This window comes from Pezoporus occidentalis, unplaced genomic scaffold (assembly GCF_034315485.1).
Source record: "Pezoporus occidentalis ecotype Australia unplaced genomic scaffold, CSIRO_AGI_Poc_V1 ctg93, whole genome shotgun sequence".
In the NCBI taxonomy this organism is placed as follows: Eukaryota; Metazoa; Chordata; class Aves; order Psittaciformes; family Psittacidae; genus Pezoporus; species Pezoporus occidentalis.
Window position 1 is genome coordinate 3,473,346 of NW_026916294.1, and position 26,860 is coordinate 3,500,205.

The following is a 26,860-nucleotide window of genomic DNA, read 5'->3' on the forward strand; positions in this document are numbered from 1 at the left end:
GACTTGTTAGCAGTCTCTGCTCATCTCTGATGCTGTTCTATAAATTAACCACAGGAAATTTCTTTCAGTACCTTCAAATTTTTTCATTAGCTAGCACGAAAGGTCATTTCATATGAAATCAAGTGCTCCAAGATCTGCTAATGTAAGGACATCCTGAACTCATAAACCTAACTAAATCTATTTTCACCATGTACGTAGGAACATTGGATGTCATTTGGAGAGCAGTCTGTTGCTCACCAGATGTAGCCCTTTGTTATTATTTATCTAGTGACTGAAATTTTACGGTCTCTTCATAGAGGTCACTCTATGAAGTGAAAAGCCATCCTTAAGTAAAAATTCCCAAATCATCTCTGTCTGTGCTTTGACCTGTGATGATATTTGCAGAGTGATAGCTTTGAAAATCAGCATCTCAGTAGCAGTTGTACAGAAGCAGCACCACCATCTATGCTCTTGTGATGCCTCTCTATGGAACTGGGATCAGACTGTGTTGCAAAAAAAGGCCTGCTTGATTCTCTAATTCCTTCAGGAACCTGCAATCATGTTTTCCAGTAAATGTGCATGGTAAGGATAAATACTTTCTGTTTAGGAAGACAAGAAACCATGCTTCAGTGGGAAGTGTAGCATTCCGAAGTTCAATCTGCTCAAATACAGTAAGGACACTTATTTTTTTTTGTAAAAAACTCTTTCTACAGAAGTTTTAAAACACACTGTCATGATCTGTTTGTGTGTATTGTGGGATACAGCCTACAAAACCAGTTCATGTAAAAACTTTGCTAGGAACTGTTGTGAAGTTTGAAGTACCTTTTGTGACCCATCAGCAAATACATTTAGAAGAAATAGCCTCTGGTTAAAGATGAAAGGAGAGAATACAAACCTTTTTTTTGTTTGTTTTTTACAATCTGAACATGAATTTATTTTCCATTTCTTACAGACTTTCTACCTGATCTGAAATTCATCTCTGTGTGTCAGCTTTCTGAGTATTTTTTGATGCTGCAGTCCCGGGTTACAGGTGTATGCCACAGGGTGAGAGCATCAGTCCCTTCTGGAAATGGCTTGGGAATACATTACCTGGAGGAAGCATGAGAATTTGTGAAGTTCTGAAGACAGAAGAACAAAAGATACAAAAGGTACTAAATCTGAGGCTGTGGCTGCTAAAATGAGCTGCTGAGCACCGGAGAGCTGCAGAACCTCTGCACCTGTTATTTCCAGTAATAGAAAAGAAACCCAAGTGTGTCTCAAAGGTGTGGATGCTATTTTGTTTGTTTTGGGAGAAGAAATGTTAAATAAAATAACAGTTATGAAAGCAAAAGTTCTTTTCTAAAGGTGGCTATTCTCTGTATTTGTCTGGTTTCCCTATTCCAGTTCCCTTCAGCTGATAATGCTGCATCCTCAGGTCCCACACCCTCCATCCTGGCCTCTGTAACATGCAGTATTTCAAAGGAGCACAACTGCCTGCTGGACTGTAATTTCTCATGCAGCTAGGACCACATCCATGAGTTTATTTGAACCAGCACCTTGGAAGTGGATGGAGAGCTAATAGACAGAGTGATGTTTTTGCTGTGTTCACAGAGACTTAAAGGGAGAAAAGGGTCAGGCACATCCATATTATTTCACTTTTTGCCTCAGATGCCATGATTTGTAGTAGTTTTGGTCAGGAATGACAAAGGAGCAGCTCCCTGCTATGAGGTCCTCATGCCATAGAGAGCTGCAATGAGTTTGTATCAACATGGAGCTAAGAGTTCTCAGTCAGTACTGAGACAAATTTCAGAGATGTATTGAGTGAAGGGTAAATCTTTCCATCACTTAAATGTCTCAGGATACTTAAGGTATCCTCATGGTATAGTGTAAGAAGTCAGCGAGACAGAAGTGTCCTAAATGCATCTTGATAGATTTTCCTGTCACTGTATATCAGAAACTGTTGTAATTAGTCAGCCACTAGCAATGAATAATGGCTAGAAATATGGCTAATGGACAATACGTATTTCAAAATCAGTATTAGGAAAGACTGTGTGATCTTGAAAGTGTTTGGCTGTGGAACTGTCTCCTGGCAAAATGCGAAACAAGTCTTTTGCCTGTGTGTTCATTGAAGATCTCCAAATACATAGCTGGAGTGTAAATTAAGACAAGAGGCAGTAAAAACCAGGAGAATAGTTGCCTTGGAGTGTAGTCCTAAACTGAGTTTAATGGTTGGTTTCACTTTGTCTTTTATAATACCTACAGTATATCTCTACTTTTATAGATATGCATGTATGTATGTGTGTATATACATACAAGTGCTCCAGAAAGAAATGTTTTATTTTGGTTTTCTTGCAAGTATCAGTATTTCAATCTTAACACAGGTATATCCAGATAATAAAGTAACCATGGCAAAAAATAGAATAATAAAAAAAGAATTCCAAAGACTTCTTCTGTACCTAATTTGCAGCTCTTTTCAAAATGTGTGGTTATGAATAAACCATTTACTTTCAGAAGCATAGGCTCTGCAGGTTTTCAGATACAAAGGAATTAAAAGGTCAGAGAATTACAATGCCTTCACTGCATTCCTGTATGACAGCAAAGTTCATTACTATTTGCCGTGTTCGTCCTTAATTAAAGCATCAAATCACATGTATAGTCTGGAGCAGCTCAATTATAAAAGGTTACATCCACCAGTTTCTTCCTGTTTATTAATGACTGGCCTTGACTCTTGATCCAGTCAGCACTCTTTCCTGAGGATAAAAGTGCATATTATGTTCAAAATAAGACACCATAACTTTAAACACAAATAGGTTGCAAACATCTAAGTGGAAAGCTTGTACTGAACTTGGCTTTGGTGGAATTACAATCTCTTGTACCATGAAGTTTGACTTTTCACTGGTGACCCCTGGAAAATTTCTACATAGCTTTGTTACTGAACCCCCTTCTGTTTTATAATGGGGATGTTCTTGGTGTTTATTAACTGGTTTACTGAGGTATTATAAAAGGAGCACTTTGAAAAACTCTTCTCTTAAATCTTTCCTCAAACTAACAAACCTTAAAGCAGGTAATTTCATTTTAAAATATTACAAAAGGGAAGGGCTCAGACTGCCCAAAGCCAGTGTATTTGAATACAATAACAAGGTGGTGGGATCGCACACAGGTGTGTTACATTTTAAAGGATGACAAATAAACCACAACTTATTTGCCTGGCCAGCTCTCAATGTCAATGTCAGTCAGCTTCATTCCAGATACAACTCAGTGGAGCTGGGCATGTCAGATCTTAATGGGAGTTCAAACAGACTTGACATAGCTCAGTTAAATGGTAACAGGAAGCTAAATCTTAGTTCAAGATAGTTGAGGAATGGAGTAAAACTGATTAATAAAAAGCTGATAGAGAAAAAAAAGAGACAAGAACAGCAAAAAAAAGTCTCTGTTAGGAAGACCATATACCCTACCCTTGAGCTTAAAACATAGAATCAGCTAGGCTGTAGAACACCTTTAAGATCATCAAGTCCGACTGTTCCCCGAGCACTGCCATGGCCTCCACTAAAGCATATCACCAAGGGCCTTGTCTGCACGGTTTGTGAACACTTCTAGGGATGGTGACTCCACCACTGCCCTGGGCAGCCCTGTCCAACGCCTGACCACCCTTTGGGGAAGACATTTTTCCTAATCTCCAGTCTACACCTCCTCTGGTGCAGTTTGAGCCCATTTCCTCTTGTCCCATCCTTTGTTACTTGGGAGAAGAGACTGACCCCTGCCTCACTGCAACCTCCTTTCAGGTAGTTGTAGGGAGAGATGAGGTCCTGAGTCTTCTCTTCTTCCCACTAAACCCCCCAGATCCCTCAGCGCTTCCTCATCACACTTGCTCTCCAGACGCTGTACCAGCTGTGTTGCCCTTTGTTGCCTGCTCCAGCAACTCACTCTCTCTCTTGCAAGGAGAACATTTATCTGATCCTAAAAAGAAAAATAATAATAATTAAAAAACCCAAACCCTTGAAGTTTAAGCATGAAATTATCTTCTGCGGATTTGGCCTAAACCCACAGCACCCCACGCTCCTTCCCCTCACGCTGCCGTGACAGGATTCCCGTCCGAACCCCCCCCTTCCCGCTGAGTGGGCCCGCCCTTCGGGGTCTCCCTGGCGGCGGGGTCCGCCCACCGCCGCGCCTCCGCGGGGGGAGCGGAGCACAGCAGGGCCGAGCAGAGCAGCGGGGTTGGGCAGCATAGGGGCTGCCTGTGCGAAGGGGTTCAGGTTGTGCTCGGCGGAGCGAGGGGAACGACTGTGAGGGGGCGCGGCGCGGCGCTCGCCGCCGGGTCCGAGTGTGTGAGGCAGTCCCCTCCTCCGCGTAGGGCGCCCGCTCGCTTCGCCGCTCTCCCCGTCGGGATTTCGGGGATCACTGTTCTCCCGGTCGCCCCCCCCGGGACTCCCTGGGCGGTGGGGGACACGGAGGGCTCTCCCCGCCATGGCCTTCACCTTCGCCGCTTTCTGCTACATGTTGTCGCTGGTCCTCTGCGCAGCACTCATCTTCTTCGCCATCTGGCATGTGAGTACCTCAGCGCTCCTTATGCCCTCCGGCCCCTCCGCCGCGCGCGGAGACCATTAAACCCGGCTGCAGCCCGGTGGGAGGGTGTCGTGCCATGAGGGAGAGGAGCTGGGGCGGCCAGCCCTGCTCCCGCGTTGCTGAGGTGAAGCCCCCAGGGCCGTTGTGTGCGGCCGGCGTCCCGCGGCGGGAGCGGGCACTTCCCTTCTTTCACCCCGGCGGTGCCCGCACAGACCGAGGGCGCCGTGAAACCCCGGCGTGCGGGGCCTTACTTCTTACAAATCGACCACCCTAAAACAACGGTGGTGATCGCTTGTGCGAGCCCAGCCGGCCGCGATGCTGGAAGCGCTCGCAGCCCGAGTGCTGCCTGAGCCGTGAGGGGAGCGCCCTGCGGTTGTGAGAGGTGCTAAACCGGGAGATGCTCCAGGTAAGAACACCTCCTTTTCTTGCCCGAGAGTCCAGCGTGGTGAGGCAGAAGCCGCCCCGCGCCTGATGAAGCGGTGAGGTGTTTTTTTCCTGCGGTAGTTACTGCGTTAGTAAGTTCTTTTAAAAGTAGGATTTGAATGTGAAACTTACTCTTTCTTCTAATGCATGAATTGGTATTGGAGCCCACCTCCATTGGCTTCACTCGGAAGTGGTGGTGCTTAGTCCGTGTTGTACCCGGGGTGGCCGTGGTAGGCATAAGCATGGAACTTGCGAAGTGTTTCTTTCCACAGAAGTGGGATTGTTCTTATGCTTGACTTAAAATTCTTTTAAGTGGCTACGTATTTACACTATGTGTGTGCTACACAAATAATTTTATGCCAAAAACATTCAGGATGGAACAGGATAAGTTGAAAAAAGAGCAAGTCTCAGGAATGTCTCTACAGATACACCTGGCAGAGTAAGATTAAAAAGCCCTTCCCTTGTCTAACAAGCAAGGGAGATACAGTTTGTTGAAACGAAAGTAAAGCTGCTAGCTTGTTTGTATTTAAGCATCTTAAGTGTGAAACATACCACTCTGTTGTGAGAATTCTTTGAAGTCAAATTATTTTGAATTCTTAATAGTGCAGTCACAAGTTTTTTCTTATGAATGAAACTGCAAAAGCGTGGTGGTAATGCCAAGTACTTTGGGATCTCAAGTACTGTAAGGTCTCTTAGCAGTCACCTACTGCACTTCTGTTCTCTGAAAAAAAAGAGTAGCAAAAGTTAAATGGTTACTCATGTTTTCTTATTGCTTCCTCCCCAAACCTTTAGGTGCTCAAAAGCAAGAAATCTACAGCTTCTTTAAAGGGTTCTACTCTGAATCTCTTGCTAAAAAGTAATCACAGAAGCATTGAACGCTTTGGGTTGGAAGGGACCTTAAAAGTCACCTGGTTCCAACCCCTCTGCCATGGGCAGGTACACCTTCCACTAGACCAGATTGCTTATTTTCTTCGTTAGTAACACACTTTTAAGGATTTTTGTTTTAATGTATTTGAAGTCTGTTGTCATGCTGTCAGTGTTCCCACACTGAATTTGTTGTCTGAAGACACGCAGTACTTGTAGCAGATCTGGCGAATTATTCTTGTGTAAATCAGTTTAGTTACTGCAAATTTACTTTTGGTGAAACATTTCCACCTTTGAATCTGCACGCTCATGGAGAGTGATCCATTAGTTGTAGAGCTCCATAGGAAGCAACTGGGAAGGGAAACCTTTTGTCAATAGGCTGATGTTTATGGTGCGTGTTTGTTACATCTGTTGAAAAACTGTTGAGGGATTGAGGTTGAAAATGGCTGAAAATGCTGTTCTATTGTACTAGAGCAAGAATTGGTACTTTTTGATATCTTTCAGTATCTTTTCTTATAAATAGATCATTCTATTAAAAACATGGTTTGTGAAGGTCATGGAATAACAGATTTAATATCCTGCCAGAATAAACTTTTAAGCATACAGTTACCCACATACACAAAACATAAAGATTTTTCTAGAAGAGCTGTTATCATGTGGTTCCTTCTTTCTTCTAAAATGCAGTCTAACATGTAGCTTATGTGTTGAGTCATAGGAGTTTCTTTTACCTTAAGCATCTCATTGTGAAAATCTTCCCAAGAAAAAAAATTCTTACTCGTTTACTGTGACCTGATTTTTTTCACTGTAATATACTTGTGAGGGACAGTAAATATATTTTAAATAGGTTCTTATAAAGGCAGTGGAGGATTTTGGTAATTATATTTGCCTGTTAAAATGCATTTAAAGTATTATTAAAAAAAAGTAGCACAACACATTTCTATACTAAATTGTTGATCTGAGTGTCCAGTAACCTTGAAATATTTGTGAGGTTCTAAGATTGAATTTTATAACTTATTTTAAAGGACAAGAAAAAACTGTAGCATTTGGACTTTATATTGTTCTGGCCTGAAGCTGGCTGAGGTTTGGGCAGTTATTTGGACAGCAGATCAAATAAAAATCTCATTTTCTTCCTGCTGGGAAGCCAGATGAATTATAATTTTCATTAATACTGATGTAATAGGTTCAGTAAAAACTGAAACCAAAACAGAAGAAGTTAAAATGAGGATTTTTATTGTTGAAAACTGTGCTTTTCTGATGCCTTTCCTTTGAGAAATTAAAGGCTCTTTATACATTGCTGTGCTCTTTAGGGGCGGACAGAATGAAGCTGGTCAGAACACTTCAACGGAATTGTAGCTGAAGTACAGGGACTCCTTCAGACATTTGGAACATGTAATGATAATTTTTTTTTCTGTCTCTGAGTGATCTTGTACAGGTTGTCAGTGGTGTTTGTCATGATAAAAAAAAAACCAAACCCAAATTAGATACTATTAGAAACACTTGTTTAAGCTGTGCACCAGATGTGAGACATTGGAGCATGTCCAAAATTCAGCAGTGGAGCTGGTGAAGGTGCTGGAGCACAAGTGCAATGAGGAAAAGCTGAGGGACCTGGGGAGTTTAGTCTGGAGAAAAGAAGGCTCAGGGGGGACCTTATGGCTCTCTACAGCTACCTGAAAGGAGGTTGTAGTGAGATGGGGTTGGTCTCTTCTCCCAAGTGACAGGAGAAGAGAAAATGGCCTCAAGGTGTGCCAGGGGAGGTTTAGACTGGAGATTAGAAACACTTTCTCCCCAAAGGGTGGTCAGGCATTGGAACAGGCTGCCCAGGGCAGTGGCGGAGTCACTGTCCCTTGAAGTGTTCAAACACCATGTAGACGAGGCCCTCAGCGACATGGGTTAGTGGTGGCCTTGCAGTACTGCGGTAAAGGTTGAACTTGATGATTTTAAAGCCGTTCTACAGGCTAGTTGATCCTATGAATATATGTTGTAAACTCAGTGGCAAAGTATATGGCCTTACTAACAATCACAGAGACTTTGTTTTGCTCTCTTCAGCTCTTATAGAAAAGAACAAGCTTTTTACTCATGAGTTTTACTCTGTTCCTAAACTATCTTGAACTAAAAATTACTTTCCTGTTAAAACTTAACTGGGCTATGTCAAGTCTGTTTGAACTCCCATCAAGATTTGGCATAACCACATTCCTTTCTAGAGTTGCGTGCACTGAAATTGGTGACAGTTATTTGAACCAAACATAAGAAGAATAAAGGAGCAGAACATTTTTTTATTTTCTTGTTTTATGCTTTCCTTTTCCCTTATTTTCCTTTTGAAGTGTGAGGATAGTATTAATCCTGATAAACTGCCTTAATATGATTCTGGCTTAACAGTTACAAGTTCACAGGTATATTTAAGAACAGTGGGAGGCAGTGACTGAACAGAGTAATACAGGCTAAGATCGACTTTTAATTTTAAATTAAAGCATCCTTTTTTTACAAACACCAGGGAAAGAAGCCCTTGGAATCTATATTCAGTGCTGTTTCTGCTTTTGGCTTAGCGTGTTATGTTTAGTACACAGTTTGAGTTACCTGTGCCTTGTTTTCTCATTTACTAAGCATGGGTAATAGAACTAAATTTCAGATACTGCATATCATTTACCATCTATCCCTGAAATGCTTTTGCTTTTTGACAGAAGATGCTACGTACATATAAGATGTTGCCACTTCTGGTGCTTGTCACTGTACTGTTCTGTGATGTGGACTGTTTTATTACTACTCAAATTGCAGTAGCTTAGGTAAAAAAATCAAAAGCTTTTCATTAGGTATATATGCAGAATTTAGTGAGTATTCAGTGTGTGACTCACTTAGGCTTTGTCATAAAATTCCTAGCGTATTTTTTGATAGATTGTACAACCTTAATGTTAAAGGTACATAAAAAAAGTATACAAGAGAATCATTTGAAGCTTGGTTTGATAGGAAATTCAGTTGAGCAAAGCACTTTGGGGACAGACTAGGTGCAAGTCTATGAATGTTCTCTGTGTATCAGTGTTACATTGTTTCTGTAACTCTGGTTTGGAGGATAGCTATCTGTCTCTCCTGAAACCAATAAAAAAATCATATTGTTTCTGTAACTCTGGTTTGGAGGATAGCTATCTGTCTCACCTGAAACCAATAAAAATATCCATGAGCTGACTTGAACCTGTGCTGCTCTTCTCTTCAGTAAAGGCTGCCAGGCATCTCAATTAAGCTCTTTTAAAGCTTGTCTTGAAAAGAAAGTAATTTCCTTACAGACTTGTGGTCAAGGTTGAATTTTCTTTCAGATACTGAAGTTCAGTGCTGTCCTTAATTCAGTTCTCTAAGAATATTGGATAATTATGTTATTAAAAATAACATCAGATTAAGGCTTGATGAACGGAAACACAAATGCAGTTGCTCTATGTTAGACACATTTCTTAAAGGCATTTTTTCTTCTCTAAGCAGCTAAGCACTTTGTCCCTGAGGGTTTCATAGTCATGACAGTTTGAGGAATGAGTCTGATATTTTCACTCTTTTTAAAGACAGAGAAAAACCAGATTGGGCTGGCTATAATACAGCTTGACAGTTCCCTTACAACTTTTCTTTCAGAAGTTTGTCACATTAATGCTGACAGACAGATATTAGGCCAGGCAGCACTAGCTGTGGAGCCAACTATATTTTATATATTGGAAAATAAGTATATTTCAGTTTAGTTACATCGTCATGCTTAAATAATAATTAAAAAATCACAGAAGGCTTTGGACTGTAGCACAGACTTAAATGCTGTGGAAAGACTAAATTGGATCTCTGTGTATGCTTGAACTGTCATGATGAGATTTATTTCCAGAATGATTTTAAACTGTGAGTGGTTGCCACTGGCTGTAATTCCAGATGCTTCTCAAGTCATAGTGACTCCATTATCTATGTAAAATAAATTAGCTGTGGAGTCTCATGCTTCCCACAGAAATGCGCACAGAACTATTTAAACATTATTTGCTTGTCACATATATAAGATTTTTTTGGTCTTAAGATTAATTGGAAAATCTACTTACTAGAGGGATTTTATATCCAAATTGGTAAAGTATTTCTAGTGCTTTTAAAAATATTTTTTTTTTTTTTTTTAAGCTGCTGTGCTTATGAATAACAAGACAATATCTGTCATATTTTATTAGATTGTGAGTACAAATCTTAGATTGAGTCTGAGGCAGGAGGTTATAGCTCATTACATGCACTTGTTCATTCAGCCACCAAATACTACATTAAGTCACACCTAAAATATTGAATTGAACCCTCAGACCTCTGGCTTAGTCGATTCCCCTCACCCCAACATGTGTCCTTTTATCAAAATAATGTTTCAGAAAGAGGAAGAAGCTCAGCAGAGAATAAGAATCTCCTTATAGATATTAGACCTCTCTGTGACCTGTTCCTTTTCCTTAGTGCCTCTGACATGCAGTTCATTTATAACCAGTGTATTGCCTGGCAGCTGAAGGTGACTCTATCAGGCAATGAAACTAGGTCTTGACTCGGAAGCTGCAGATACTGACAGATTTCCTTTTGTGGAGTTAGGAAACACTTCCAATTTGTATAGAAAATCTCTTCCATAAGAAACAGGTAAGAATTATTATTTCCATCCTCCCAAGAGATAGTCACTTAAAGCCACAGGGCAGAGTCAGTTTGTGAGATAAAGGTAGAAGAATGTCAAATAATACTTGATTTGCTAGGTAACTTCCTGTGTTTCACAGGAAATTTCCATTAAAAAAAAATCATGTTTCTAATGCTGTGCAGAGAAGATGCAATTACATTGACAGAATGGTTCCTGTATTCCTTGGTATAGTTACAACTTAAGAAATAACTGTTTCCTCTTAAACAATAAAAGGTTCATAGAAAAAATTCAATTAGAAGGGACCTAAGACATGATTAAGTCAGGTCTCTTCTTCAGGGCAGCCCTAATTTCAAAATGAGGCCAGGCTTCTCAGGGCTTATGAACTTTCTATGAATGGAGAGTTCACAGCCTCTCCGGTAACCTGTTCCAGTACTTTACTCCTCTCATTGTGAACATTGTGTTCTTACACACAGCTGGAATTTTCTGTGGGTGCAACTTCTGACTTTTGCCTCTTGCCTTCTTTGGTGTGTGCCCCTGAGAAATGCTTTGTGCTTACTTCTGTCTAACCCACCCCAGAAAACTGAAGGCAAGATCATGCAGATCATCCTGAGTATACTCTTGCTTTAGTGTTTCATTAGGAGCCTAGGAAAATTCGGAGGAACATTTTGTGGGGCAGGACAAGAGTCTTTATATTTTTCTCCACTTCCCACTGAAGAAGTATTACTATAAAAAGCAAGGGTTTATTTTAGGAATGTCATTGTGAAAAGTTACACTAGAAGGCAATGGAAAAAAATCACAGAACAGTTACAATAGAAGTAGGTTTTCTCAGCAAGATGCTGCAGGAGTGCTGAACTTGCAGCTCTGGTTTTGATAATGTGAGCTCATGAAGCAGAACATAAGGGAGATGGAGAAATAGTGCCATTACAGAGTCGTCTGATAGTACGCTACTTACAGCTCCTCACCAATGCAGTAGGTCATGAAAAACCTTTGGGTTGGTTTTGGATCCTTTTGTATTTTTATGTTTCTGTGGGTCATGTAATAACTTAGCTGTCAGAGATAGATTTTGGTTGTTTTTTAAATACAGATGGAGGCCTAAGCCAAGCACATCACTGGAGGAACTGAAGTTTAAAAAATGAAGGAGATCTACAGTAAAATGATGAGAATTACTAAGTCCTCATCTTTGCAATTCTCTGAGATAGCAGCCAAGTGCCAGGCATTGTTGATACAAGCTCCACTTTTTTAATAGAATGTCATTTGATTTTTGAATGCATTTAAATGCCAGACATCTTCATGCTGTGAGTCACTGCTTCAAGTGTTTGATCATTTAGTCAATCTTCTGCAGCATTATTATTTTATTGCATTCTGAGTTCTGGCTAAATTCTATCATCATAGCGTGATAGAATGATTTGTGTTGGAAGGGACCTTAAAGCTCACCTAGTTCCACTCCCCTGCCCTGGGCAGGAATGCCTTCCACTAGAGCAGGTTGCTCCAAACCCTGTCCAACTTGACCTTGAGCACTGCCACTGGTGGGGCAGCCACAGCTTTCTCTGGACAACCTGTGCCAGTGCCTCACCACCCTTATCTAAGTATAAACTACCTTGTAGGTTCACAGAATGGGCATTTACAGGCAAACATAATGAAGGTTCCACTGAGATCAGTTTGATTGCATCTGCTTCAAAGTTGTTCTTCCCTCAGTATTATGTAAACACTATTAGCAGATCCTTTAGAAAATTGACTTGCTGATCATTTAAGTGGCAGGGCTGTTTGGAGCTGAAATGTATCCTTAACCTTGATCACGCTCCTGTAATTGAGCTAAGGAGTTTTATAAAAACAGTTCAGGATGCTTTTTGGCTATTGTTATTTTACTTTTAACATTTGACCATTTATACTGGCTGCTGTATCTCTTTCCCTGTTCCTGCAACCACAGCTGCATTGCTGCTCTATTGCTTTACCTTGCCTTATCTCTGAAAACACAGCTCTGTAGTTGATGGTCATTTGTGTATGTGTGTGTGAGGCTTGGCCTTGGAGTTACTTCCTCCAAGTTCTGCCTGGCCTCTTTTTTGGAAAGGAAGACAACTTGGGAAGGTCTTGAGTTTGGGCATCCTTGCCTGATGCCACCTGCATTAGAAGAGCCTCTGCTCCCTTCTCCTGTCTCTTGCTGGTCCAGCTGGGCTCCTGCTGTGCCTCTGGGAGGCACGAAGCACGCATCTAGCAGCATTCCTGCCTCCATACCCACAGTGGGCTCCTTTCCATAGATGGCATTGGTAGGAGCCCACTGTTGAGTGGGTAATGAGGAATAAAATACTGTGAGAAGGGGGGAAACAGGACTGTGGGAAGCAGGGGTTCAGGAAGAAAGATGTGAAGGAAAGAGCAAATGAGAGGAAGACAGTGCACCTGTGAGCAAGTCACTAACAGGAGGGAAAACTGAGAACGCAGAGTTCTTGTTTGGGAGACAGTTTGAAAAGAGAAGGCTCCTGAATCCAGAAGGTCTGGTTGAATTCAGGTGGCAGACATTTTTGGATAGCCTATGTAATGAGTCCTCTGTGTGGGTATGGTGTAATATGTGACATGCTTGAACAGAATCTTTTTTAGCAACAGAACCCAGATACCCTTATGTGGGTATCTTCCTGGATTCTGGTAAATATGCATAAATCGCTGCTGATAGGAATGAAGAATGCTAGAGAAGGGAAAAAAAGTAGCTGCAGCAATGTGGGGAAATGGAAGAGAACGCTGTGTAAGGAGCATGAGAGGGAATGGAAGGTAATACTTCTCCCAAGCATGTATCAGTGTAACAGAAATGTAAAATGTCAAAACAATAATTTGTGACAACTTGTGGGAATCTTTGAAAACTGAGGGATAGGATAAATTGTTGTGTGGTGATAGGGTTGGAAAGTTGCTTGGAGACAGCACTAGCCAACTGGCCAGTCTCTCGTCCATGAATTTTGTCTTATTGATGCTGAAAATAAAATCTTGTTCTCTTACCTCCTTCTTTGGAGTGAATATTTTTTTGGTTGTATCTGTTCTGGTACATTTTCCTATCTATTTACTACCCTTTTTCTGAATTTATTTTGCAGAAACATCCTGTTTATTCCTAGCTTTGGGATTATCATCTTTGTGTTGGTAACTAATAGAAAAAGTGCTTCAGTTCATTTTGAGAATTATTTATGAAGAGGGAGCTTTACAGCTTTAATGTGTCTGTGCCTTTCTCCTTGTGTATGCCCCATACTGTAGGTTTGATGAGAAGAATAAGACAACTAGAAATGTTGCAGGGGGAGCGCGTTGCATGGAAAGTGGGGTAAAAGAAATTATTTGTAATTTTGAGGAAAAACAAGGACACAAGGGTACTCCCTCTCACATCCATGGGTAGGCAGTAATACTGTCTCCAGCCAGAATTAATGTGTTGGTATAATTTGACCAACTACCACCCTTTCTCCTGCCTTCTTCTGGCCAGCATTTTGAATTAGGTCTTCCACCTACTCAGTTCTAGCCTGTCCCCAGTTTGATGTGAAAAAAGCTGTGTAGTGAAGAGCTTGGCCTGTGCATGTAAAAGGTGTACAAATCTGTAGCAGTGAATCTGTGATACAGAGCTAGTGAGAAATACATCTGAGTTGTTTCTTTTTTGGCTGTGCTTTCTCAGTTAATACAGAGTTTAGTATAAAGAGAAACAAAGGCAAAGCAGTGCTGTGCCTTGTGCTGAAGGCAAATTTCCCCAGCCTCTCCTGGGCATGGGTAGAGAATAATGCTGTTTTCTTCTTACCCTGGTTCCTTGAATAGGTCTGCAAACCAGTTCATCTGCATTAGCTGCTGGCTGAATCAGAGGTCAAGACTAGCACATGCAAGGCTCTGGCTTAACTTTATGCATCTGCTTGTTCACTTTATCTGCAGATATGGTCTTTGTATACTTTCCAGGAGAGAAGATCTCTGGTAGGATGTCCTTTCCTAGCTTGCTGAATGTGTGGCTGTGACTGTGAATACATGCTGTAATAGATTGTCTGCTTTTCAAGATACTCATGACTATCAGATCTATTAGTGCCTAACTAACAAGTTCCAGCATTCATGACAGGCCATGTCAATTTGTTGTCACTGGTGCTCTGTGATCTTGCGGTTTTGGTGTTGAACTGAAGAAATCGGAAGCAGTTAGGTACTCAAATGTGTAAGAGTTTTTGTTCTTGTTATCTAAATGGAAAAACCTGCTTTGTTTTAGGAAGAATCCACCTTAAACACTCCATTGCATGTAGGAGGAGGAGACCATATGTAGGGCAGAATACTGGCGGAATGCTCTTGTCAAAAATACAAGGAGTGTGGGAGATTATTATACACAGTTCCCTATTGCTGCAGAGATTCAACCTGTATTTCTCATAGCAGACAAAGGTGCATAGATTTTGGGGCTTTTGGGCTGGTGGAAAACATTGTCAAATCCATGTAAGATTTTATGGTAGAAGAAGAGCATTCATAAAACCAGTTGGAAGGGCAAATTTTATATCTGCTGCCTCTGATTTAGACCCTGACATAGCTTCACTACTGACTTATATTGTCTCCAGACACAGGCATCCTGCTAAATGGAATGCTCTCACCTTGAATAAAATTCTTAGAAAAATAAGAGTTGGCCTGTTACCTCTGTAATCCCTTCAGTGAAATGTGGTTTTATGCATAGTGGCATGATACCAGCAGTGGAACTAATGCTGTTATCCATGTTTCAAAAGAATTAGTATTTTGATGTTTTGGTATTAGTATTCTGATGGTTCAGATTCTCTTGTGAGAGACAGAAGGCATGATTTTTTTAAGTAACTGAGGCAGAATTATTTCTATCACGCTGAATGTAATTAAACTTAAATAATGCATCTCTATGTACATGCAAGCTTTTTTCTGTTCAGAACAATGTGGAATACTCACCAGTTCTGTTGCAAATTGAAAATACGTTCTTTTTCTTAATATTGGTAACAGTTTGTATCACTAAAAAACAGTTGAGGGGTATGTTTGATTCATACAATACTGCTACTTTCTCAATAGTTCCCCTGTACTGAATGCACTAATGTAAGGTTTAAAAAAGGAAAAAGAATTGTGACAACAAAATGATGAGATCCTGTGGGGTGGGAGGGAAGCATGGCAGTCTGGACTTACCTTAAAAATTCCTCCTCCGCTTGAGGTCTGTTTTGAAATGTGTTCTATCTGCAGGGAGCAAAACTATTAGCCTATTTAGAAACAGGCTCTGTACAGCTATATTAGCATCATCCCTCCTGCGCAGCTTGCTTGCTTGTCTTCCTTCTCTGAATAAACTGTAGTTTATATGCGTGCAGCTGGTTTTTGCCTGGCTGGATTTCAGCTGGTCTAGACTGGAAGGCAGTGAGTGGGTATGAAGTTGTGATACAAGCACACGTAATCTCTGAACTCTGTACTTGGGGAAATAGGTGGGATATTTGTCTCTATTCTGAAGGAGTGGGTTGATGTCTCTCAATTTCAGGATAACTGGGGAGCATAGTTCAGTGACTGTGGTGAGCAAGTGAAATACGTGTGTGGAGTCCTATTGTTAGATGGTAAAACTGTTCGTCCTTGCAGTTGGATGAAAGGATTTCATAGCAGTTGTAGAAATCTATCAATAGATGCTTGTCAAATCATCCTCCTGGGAACATTGTGTTCACAACAGAATTTTGCAGCTGCTGAGGTTTTCTTAGTGGATTTGTCAAAACTAGTAAATGAATTCTTTACCATTCAGAAACCAGGTTGCTTTTTCAAATTCTTGTCTGTAAGGCTGCAATAATAACCAGTAACTCATAGAGGTATAACTTTCTATTCAAAGCACTCAAAGCTCACTACAGTATGGTTGTATTCCTGAAGATAAATTTCTGTCTGCTTCACGATGTGGATGGAGTTTTTAGTTCTTATACTAACAGGCAGACTGCTTCAAGTGACTACCAAGTAATTCTTAGTGGTTTCTCCTGCACCTCTCTTCAGGTTTGGACATCTAATTTGGCATAGCTGAAAGATTAATACTGCTTTTGTCCATCTGTGTAGGTGGTGTTTGTTTTGTTTCATTTTCTTTTTCCTTATTTGTATAATTTTTTTTTATTTATGCAGAGGAATGTAATGGTGTAACTATACCAGTGCATTGTATATGTTTGTGTGCGTGTGCACTCTAAGCAAGAGAGCTTTCCTAAAGGCTCTGATTTGGATTTTCATCAATATTTACTTACAGTGGTATATCTCTACATTTCCATAGGTAGATAGGAAAGCTTTTTGAATCTTGTTTGCAGAATGGAGATAATGTGTTTTCAATTTTGCATATTGGAGTTTCTGTTGGAAAAAAGCTTAGGCTCTGACTTAAATACTTCGTAGAATCATAGAATGGTTTGGGTTGGAAGGGACCTTAAAGCTCATCCAGTTCCAGCACCCTGCCATGTGCAGGGGAACCTTCCATTAGTCAAGGTTGTTCCAAGCCCCATCCAACCTGGCCTTGAACATTGCAGTAAGATTTTCATGGCTGTTAAGTTAGCCTAAGCTTCCAGTTAGAGCCTAAAAAGTTTAAATCATGTTGGCCTAAATGTAACATTCTCTTACAGACAAATGAACTTTAATAAAAAGATGAAAAATAGGTGCTTAGGTATATATTTGTGCCACCTGGGATGGAGCCATAAGAGCTTTGTTTCCTTTAGCAATGTGTTTGCATTTTTGGGTGGAAAGTTGTTCAATGGTGGCAGCATATGGAATTCCAGTGAAGTAGAGTGGGCAAATGCCATACAATTGTTAGTGTGAAATCTGACAAACAGAAGAATTTTCTACCCTTGAATGATTTAAAAACATTTGCAATCTTAATCCAAAAAGGCACTGCTTAAAGCAATGCTCTGCTCTGGAGATGAACAGCAAACAGTACAATAATCAGACAGAAACGCATAGTTTCACTTCTCATATGTTAGAAGTCTGTTGACAGTATCCTTTTGTGTCCCCTAATATTTGGTATGGTGCAGCAATCTGGAAGCTTTGGTTCTTTTGCCACCAATTCTGTAAATAATTTAATTTCTCTGAGCTTCATTTTTCCCCTTATATAAAAAGTGAGTTATCTTTTCCTTGCATTTGTTAAGACCTTCATTGTCGTGAAGGGAGATTTATAACTGCAGGGCATTGTTCGTCGTTACTGTTTTGTGGAGAATTAATAAGAGTCAGAAAAGGAAATACACTGAGAAGAGATAGGGAAGAAAGGAATCCCTTTCTTGTCACTTTCCTCTCTGCACTTTATTTGGCTGTAAAGTTCCCATCAAAAGCAGCATTTCAAACCCATGGGCCTGGGAAACAAATTACATGGCAAGTATGATGAAAACCAAGTTTTAAGCCTCTTTACCTTTTTAAATAGGAGATGTTTAACAAAAGAATATAAACGAGAGAGAAAATATGACAAGGGGATAAAATTCTCTGGCTTCTGAGGCAGGTTGCCCATCTATTCATACAATTTAAAATAATCTTTCATGCTTGGTACCATGAGCCACGTCAGTTCAACCAGAAGAGAAAGAGGGAAACCACCATCTTGAACAAACGTTCACCAACCACATACCTAAATTTCTTTTGCACACACATATCACATCAAGATAAGAATTGGGTAGCAGAAATTGTTCTCAGTCTGTCACTTTGTCAGTGTCACTGTTCTCTGCATCTCTCTGTGGGCTCCCCTAACTCCATCGTGTCAAGGCAGTGATTTATCTTCCATTTCAGATTATTTGTCATTCTTACCTGACTGACCCTCTCTCTCACATTTTATTAGTTGCTCCTTCTCTCAACAAAATTTAACATTTGCCCACCTTGCATCAACGTGGTTCAACCACTATATATGTTCAGCACTTTCCCAAACGTAGCTGCTGATGGACAGGCATGAAGTTTAGGAGCACAGAATGTTCCTAACCTTGTCCAACTTCTGTCCACATGCTGACTTGCAGACAGTGTATGAACTGCTGGTATGGGTGCTGTGGAAGTTGCCTGTGAGTGTGGAGGGGTAGGTAAATTGTTTAAATGAACCATTAAAGACAGTTTCTTCAAGATGGGATTGTGGTGCATTGACAGTGTGGTAGCAAGGAAACATATGTTAAGTGTTACTGTTCTATAATGTGGTTTGTGTGGTTGTCAACAAGTTCTGTTTTATCTTTCTTTTCTGAGATGCCAGTAAGCAGGGATATCCAACTTCTTTGCTGTCACTGAATTCACACCCACTCCACTACCACCCTAAACCATCATATTGTTAATTAAAGTATATTTCTGTGAGAGCTCAGTGATTTCATAAAGTGTCTCCCCTAAAAATGAGAGACCATAATTCATATCTACCATTAATAGGTGAAATTTTCAGTTTGATGGATGCATAAGCATAGGAAAAAAAAAAAACAGAATTCAGGTTCAATCTTGTGAGCACTTCATTATTCAAAGCTGTTATTGTCTGGAAAGATGAGCTCAGAGTGCAGGTAATGAAAATGAATTTTATAAATATAATTGCAATTATAGCTGTACTGAAACATACGTTGTTATCACAATCTCATCTGTTTGGTATGTGCTGAAACTGGGGCAAGCTCCTAACTGACTTACACTTGGAGTTTTGAGATTTGCAGATGGTGTGAATCATCAGGGAATGCAAACAGTGTTTTTATGAACCTTTAGTTTTATTAGGTGGATAACACCCACAAGTGCACTTCTGTAAACAGACAATAGCACAGTGGCAGAACAAACTTCCTGCAGTGTTTTGCAATGTAGAATCACAGGGAAAGCTCTGTAAGTCAGAAGGTAGTTCAACATCCATGGCCTTGTCAATCCTTGGGCACATTCTGCAGTAATCATAAATATGGTTCAACCTGATGCTTTTTTGTTTCTGATTTAGCTTTGCAAATAGAGAACTTCATGGTTTTATTTCTTGAAGTTCCTAGATAAATGCTCTCGCAGCCCAGAAAACCAGCTGTATTCTGGGCTGTCAAAAGGAGCGTGACCTGCAAGTCGAAGGAGGTGATCCTGCCCCTCTACTCTGCTCATGTGAGACCTCACTTGGAGTATTGTGTGCAGTTCTGGTGTCCTCAACATAAAAAGGACATGGAACTGTTGGAACAAGTCCAGAGAAGGGCCACAAGGATGATCAGGGGACTGGAGCACCTCCTGTATGAAGATAGGCTGAGGAATTTGGGGCTGTTCAGCCTGGAGAAGAGAAGGCTGCATGGAGACCTCATAGCAGCCTTCCAGTGTCTGAAGGGGGCCTATAGGGGAGCTGCGGAGAGACTCTTCGTTAGGGACTGTAGTGACAGGACAAGGGGTAACAGGTTAAAACTTAAACAGGGGAAGTTTAGATTGGATATAAGGAAGAAGTTCTTTATTGTAAGGGTGGTGAGGCACGGGAATGGGCTGCCCAGGGAGGTTGTGAACGCTCCATCCCTGGCAGTGTTCAAGACCAGGTTGGACAGAGCCTTGGGTGACATGGTTTAGTGTGAGGTGTCCCTGCCCATGGCAGGGGGTTGGAACTTGATGATCTTAAGATCCTTTCCAACCCTAACTATTCTATGATTCTTTGATTCTGAATAGCAAATGATTCTTACTCTCCTTCAATGAAGCAGTGTACAATGTTAATATTTACTAATAGAAATAAGTTTCTCCTCTGTTTAAGATCAGTCCCTAGCACATGTTTCCACATGCTGTTTAGCTTTGTGACTAGAGGCTACTCATTTTTCTTTGGAACAGTCTCTTTATTGTGTGGCCTTTGGAGAGATGAGGTCGCTGATGTCCATGCCTATGTATGTTTTGTAGTCTTAATTGCCATCCTGGATCAAATTAGGTAATTGAAATATATCAAATGATTTATAAAATATGTTCAGTTATGAAGGTGAATCACCAGGGAATGCAAACAGTGTTTCTATAAACCTTTAGTTTTATTAGGTGGATAAATAATTCGTATGGTGAAGTGCTTTGACTGGGATCTGTTATATAGTTTGTGTCCAAATGAACTGCTCTGTCAAGATGCTGACAAGTGTGGCAGTTTCAGAGGTGAAACAGACCTTGAGCATACCTGAATGGCATCCCAGGTCATTCAGCAACTCTGAGCAAGCAGCTCATGTATGGGAAACAGGTAGCTATACTGCATCCAACTGAAATGGAAACAGGCAGAAGATCGTTTCTCCAGAGTATGGCCAGACCACTGCACCTCCTGTGAAAACATTATGAAATACTCAATGGAGGCAAGTAGTTTTTTGTGGGGGAAAATGACAACTCTGGCCAACCCTAGGCCATTAACTGCTGCAGAAGGCTGGTTGTAACTGAAAGTGGAAGATGCTTCCTAATTAATGATGTAAACCACACTGCAGCACAGCCCAGCCTGATTTTCAGTAATACAGTATAATTTGTTGCACACTTATGTATTGTATTGCCAGCAACTGCCAATCTTAAGAAGCAACATCTTTCTCAATTGCATCTTTAGAATTGGGACACTCAACATTGTGAGATTAAAAAAATTAAAACCAAAACAAAATGCAAAAAAACCCACAATAAAACATCCCCCCCCAAACTTTGTGTGTTTCTTTACATTCCTTTTAATTGTGAGCCTGCCTAACCTTACCCTGTAAAGCTTTTCACTGTGACTGAGAACTAGGAATGCACTTTTTCATAAGTGAAAATGGATTTCTATTCCTGCAGATCTAACAAAATATAAACTATTATGGGGCTTTTCTGAAATAATGTATTAAAATTGAGGAGGATTTGTTTCAGTCAGACTCCTTCCAGAGAGGCATTGGAACTTTTATTCAAGAAGCTTTCCTCCAGTCCTGTGTGCTTGATACCACACATCAGTCTGTTTCTTGCAGGTGTAGTGGGAATGTCTCTTAGTATTGTCATAATTTGCAGGCATCCCCAGAGGTTTGTCTATGAGACTATAGTATTTACACTTACTGGTATAGTATTTACATTTACATGAAAATAATATGCTCACTACTGTCAGATTTCTTTCAGTGTGTTTAGATATAATGCAAGTATAGCATAAAATAAATTGCATGCCAGCATATTTAGAGTAGGGTTTTGACTACTAAGTTGGGAATGCTCACGAAAAAAGAGAAAGCAAAAAAGTTGGGAAATGTGAATATGTAGTTTGAGTCTAATCTCTTTCCAAAGCTGCCATTTAGGATTTCTTCAAGACTTAGCTGCAGTAGTTCAGGCTAGCTCAACAGAGCCTTGCCTTAATGATTCTGTCCTTCAGAGCAGTCTCGCTCTTCATCTAAACACGCTTCAGGGTTGTCATCCTGTCAGCGTTCATTGACTCTTCAGAGGCTTTTCTGGACTTGTTGAAGGGGATCCATCTTTGGATTTCAGCATTTGGGTTCCCCATCTTGTTGTTTCAGACAAGTCTTCCCTCACAAGCTGGATATTGTATTGGCTCTCATTTCATTATTATCTCAAACTCCTAGTTGCTGTTCCTGACTACCAAAAAAAAAGAGCACAGCACATTTCAGCTCATCTCTACCTTTACAACAGAAGGAAAGGCTGTTACCACTGTACATTATTACAAATAGTCATCTCTCAAAGCTCGTAACAGTTTTCTGTCTTAAAGCTACGTGTGTAAGTACCAGTGCAGTGAAGCAAAGAGAATTCAAGGGAGATGCACAGGATCCCTGAGTAAATCAGTGGCAGAGCTAGGAGCAGAGGCTCTCTTACCTGTCACAGGGCTGTCCTTCTCCCTTGCTGTCAGTGCTGATCTTGATGCCCAATTACAAACAGAAATACGTGCATCTGACTCAAGTTACCCTCAACAGTTGGCCCAGTTCGAGAATATGAAAGCCTATTCAAAAGGTATTAAATAGAGGTGTCATGAGCCTTACTCTTCACAATTGTCCTCCAACCCCCTCAAAGTTTCTGTTATTTGCTGTTTTATCTTAGTCTAAACATCTGTTGCAGATCTAATTCCTAACTTGTAGAGATAGTGCATCTGTAGGGAGAAGTGCTTCAATTATAATCACATTTTATAGTTCCCTTTGTGGTTTGTTCTGGCACTTTGACTTGCCATAGTTGCATAAATTCAATTCGGTAGAGTGCTTTTGTAAAATGCCACACTTTTGATTTTTAAATATGCTTCAGTATGATGAATGTGGCATTCGAGTGTGATAGGGATCCGTGCTTAGAGTTGTGGATTGTAGCTCCAGGTTTTATTCTCAAGCCTCTCACCAGATTATTATATGAACTAAGGATAGGCTTTCTGCTCCTGCATTCCATATCTGTAAAATGAACATGCTTTATGCAGCAGGCCTGTGGTGATACCCAGTTGGGTATCTTTTGGACAGCTAGGCAACTGGCATGCTGTAACATGTCATAGAGCAGTTGTTGTGCTTGTATGTTAATTACACAACTGCTACCTTGTACTTTTTTTTTTTTTGAGAACAAATACTTTACTGGGTTGTGAATTGTCTAAAAAGGAATCACTGTTCTAACATCTCTTTATGTGGTGCCTGTCACGGTGAGCTTTCATTCTTTGGGTGGAGCAAGCAGAAGAAAAGGTATTACTAGAATACAAACATGACATTAAGATTGTCCTTTGAGATCTCTGAATGAAATATGCTGAGGGTTATTACAGCTGTTTTCTTCCAAGAAAACATTATCAAACTTTATTATTTTTATGGGCATTTTTATCTGCTGTACTTTAAAAGCAGACAGTAATTACCAGCATGTCTCAATCCATCAGTCAGTGGAGAAAACTAGCAAAGGACTTCTCTCTATCAATGAGGTCTGAAGTAAGATTCTAAAACCTGCAGAATTTATAGGAAGGACATTTTCCTGTGGAGTGGTTTACCTTTTGAGGAGATTGCTTGTTAACAAATAGCAGCTTAATGGTAATTAAATTGATACTAATTCAGATCTACTATCTGAAGTACGTTTAACAAGTAATGAAAAGGGGTTGTTGTTTATGTATTAAACCTGGAATAGCACATCTGATCCATCTCTGTGTTTTAGACAGCTAATGACATTTTCCATCAAGTCTGGAGATGTATTCATTTGCAGAATAGTTTATTTGAAAGTTTGGGAAAAGAATTCTAGTTGATACGAGGGAAGAAATCTGGAAAGCAACAATGCTGGAAAGGCTGCAGGTATGATTTTACAGTGATAGTAATGGATTCCATGTGTCATATGTAGGAGTATCCTGTGTTTTGGTTTAACTAGTTAGTTCTGAAAGGAGCTTGTTGGGGAAGCTAGTTTCCATTATCTTCTCTGGAAAGAGAGGAAGGAATACAATGCATCTAACTAGTCCCTAAAGGAAAAAGAAGTGTTTGAATGAGAATTCATTATAATACTTAAAAAATTGTTTTTCAGATAATTGCCTTTGATGAACTCCGGACAGACTTCAAAAACCCAATAGACCAGTGCAACCCAGTCCATGCGGTGAGTACAACCAGTGGCTGTTCTTTAAAGAAAGGGAGATGCACTGAGCTGTCAGTGAAAGTATGAGTGGAAATGAGCATGCAGTTTGTTGTGAAGTCAAGTGTAGTTGACACTACGCCGATAGCTGGTAGCTTTCCTTTTTGCTGAAAGAGGCAGGAAAATAATTTGGAAGTTCAGATTTAAAGGATATATGTGATGCTAATGCCTTCTTTTTATCTTTCATTCTGTGGTACAAGTTTTCCTTTTTTGAGATCATTTGCTTTCTCTGTTCATGCATGGGATGACCACCTTTTCCCATACTGCCTATATCAATGAGTCAAAAGCTTAAGGGAATTTGATAAGAAGCACATCCTAGACCTCTCTGTCCTGTAGCAGGTTCTAAATTCTCTGCTTTAGGAGTAAATAACACTTTCTGCTGCATCTGCTACGGAAAAGGTGAAATACCACCCTGGGACTATAAACTCAGTTTTACCTAATGAACCAAAATGCAACTCAGATTTACGCATATGAAAATTTCTCTGTTAATTAAAGCTGTAATCTAGAGTGATTTTAGCTGACTACAGTTAAACGTGCATAAAATCTGTACTACCAGCACTGAGAGCAGAACTGGGCTCTCTCTCATCTCAGTGGGAATTACAGTGATTACGACAGGTGCTGAATTTGATCTCTACAGAGCACCAAGTTATTTAATCTACTGCAAATGATAGCCAAATTCAGTAGCTACTGCTTTGCCATTTAACCTTGTTTCATAACTCAGCAGAGGATTTGTGGTATTCCTTAGACAGCTGATGATTTTAACCATGATATTTACAAAATCTTCGATTTAAAAGACTTGTCTACAGTTCACTAACAAGCAAAGAATGAGAGCAGAAGAAAGAAATTATATGAAGAAATTGTATAGAGGACTTAATTGGAAGTTTTCTGGTTTTGAATTCACTTTATCTGTTTTTTTTATTTCCCATCTTGAGAACTGCACACAAGAAAAAGGTATTTATATGTACCAAACTCCAGTAATTTGTTCTCTTCCTAAAATTTGTAAGATGTTTCCTGGTGATAATTTTCTCTTATTTTAAAATATTAATAGAATGGGTCTCCAGGATAAAGAAAAAAAAAAAATCTGTTTCAGTCATATTAGTGATGTGATCAAAAAGTTTATCGTAGAGATTCCAGGAAACACAGGAAAATGTTCAGTGATCAGTTGACGTATTTCACTATCTTCTATGAAACTTGCTGTGATAACTCAAACAATAACCTCAGATTGCTTTCTTCTGCACAGTATACATGTTAATGACTTTTATACTGACATGAAAGGAATACTTTTTGCAGGTGTTCCTTACACTTGATCGAAGATGTATTTTCTGTTTTCCCTGTGCATAGTTGCTCATGTCCATATTCCATTTATTTGGTGGGGTAGTTTTTCTTCAGTGCACTGTAAGTATGTCTGCTGTTTACTCATCTATCTTCCACAATGTTTTCATGACAGACTTTTAGACAAGAGAAGACTCGATTATGGAGAAATTAGAGCCAAAAACAATGGCAGTATTGAGAATTTAATTCAGATTTCCTAATTCACACTCTCTTACCTACAGTTCAAAGATAGACTTCCAACTTCTCCAAGGCCAGCTGCAGTTAGGCATCTATCTTCTAAAGGGAAGTGAGAGAATTATCTTTCTTTCTCCACTTACTTCCTACTTAATGCAAGAAGTTTTCTGCAGCTTCACAGGCACGTCCATGCAAGTCTGTTCACATGTTTGTAACCATAAGTCTAAAATTTCTTAGTCTCTTTTAGATCACAGACATCAGAGAGAGGCACACTATTTGTCTGGTGTCTGTCAAGCTGCCACTGTCTCATTGTCCTTCCAAAATTATACTGGTTTTATTTTTTTTAATGGCTTAAACTTGGGGATAAGAAAGGAAAAGAGACATTTCTTTGGAAAATAGAAATGAAGCTCCAACTTAGAGCAAATTTAAAACATTTGTAAAGCAAAAAGCTTAGGGAGACTTGGCTTTCTCACATTGGTATTTTACATTACCTGCTTAAAAAAGGTCATTGTGCAGAATATCGTTTTCCATGTCTCAATGAAAATATTACCAGATGGTTACACTGCAGAAGGCAGAATGGGTTTTTATCCTCAGAAAACTAACAGTAGAATTTTTCATGGTAACTCCTGTGATGGGTTATGCAGAGTGAAATCTGATTTTACTATTGAATTCCTCATTTTGAGCCATTTAAAAGAAAACCTGCCTTTGACTTCTTTCTGTGAATCAAGCTTAGAGCATTTCGAGTCATAGTGCTTTATTACAGTGACTTACAAGATTTATGAATGCATCTGTATTTAAAGTGGCCTTTCTAGGACTTTTCAGGTATTCTTCACTAATGGGTTAAATTCAGACACCCCTTAGTGATAGAAGAAGGACTGCCATGCTACCTTGGTACTTGTTTTTCCCGTTCAGAATTATCTTGAAGCCAAAGGTTGGGTATGTGAAAATGCAAGAGCAAGTGTCTGTGGTATAGATTGGCACCATTGGATAGAGCCAAAAATATTGACTTAAAAAGAACTTACAATCTCTGGCTCAAGGCTGACATGGACTTGAATCCCCAGTTTATATTGTTACACCCAGTAACAGATTTAAAAATGACTTTGAAATGGTAAATCATTTGTCTTGGAAGCAGTAGGTGAGAAGCAAATGCTAATGTTTCAGAGTAATTGCTTCCCTGCAATCATTAATTATGATCTTGACCCATTGTAATTGAGAACACAAGAGAATCTCCTCCTTTTCTTGCACTTTTTTGACAGAGAGAGCGCCTGAGAAATATTGAGCGTATTTGCTTCCTCCTGCGAAAGGTGAGTATAAACTGGCCTAGGATTTGTGAAGTTTATAAGAATTAAAGCCATCCAGTAGCAACATGTATTCATTTTCTCTTTGAATGATCCTCATGCTCCATTGACGAAAGGCTGGATTCTGCTGCAGAAGTGGGAATCAAGGTGACCTTGTAAGAACAGAGTAAGACAAATTATGAGGTTAACATAATAAGGGATTTCTGGATAAGAACTGAAACTTCAGGACATCATCCCATTC

General features: G+C 39.9%; 1 protein-coding gene across 2 annotated transcripts in view; it reads left to right on the forward strand.

Annotated features, from left to right (window-relative positions):
• The first annotated feature begins 4,259 nt into the window (after positions 1–4,259).
• Positions 4,260–26,860, forward strand: part of CNIH3 (cornichon family AMPA receptor auxiliary protein 3) — a 44,013-nt gene continuing 21,412 nt past the window's right edge. For both annotated transcript variants that reach the window (XR_009962249.1, XM_062606046.1), the window contains exons 1-3: positions 4,260–4,503; positions 23,711–23,779; positions 26,578–26,625. Coding sequence is in view for 1 of the 2 variants with exons in the window: in XM_062606046.1 (XP_062462030.1) it covers positions 4,423–4,503; positions 23,711–23,779; positions 26,578–26,625 (198 nt within the window). In the remaining variant the exon portion in view is untranslated. The remainder of the gene's footprint in view (positions 4,504–23,710; positions 23,780–26,577; positions 26,626–26,860) is intronic.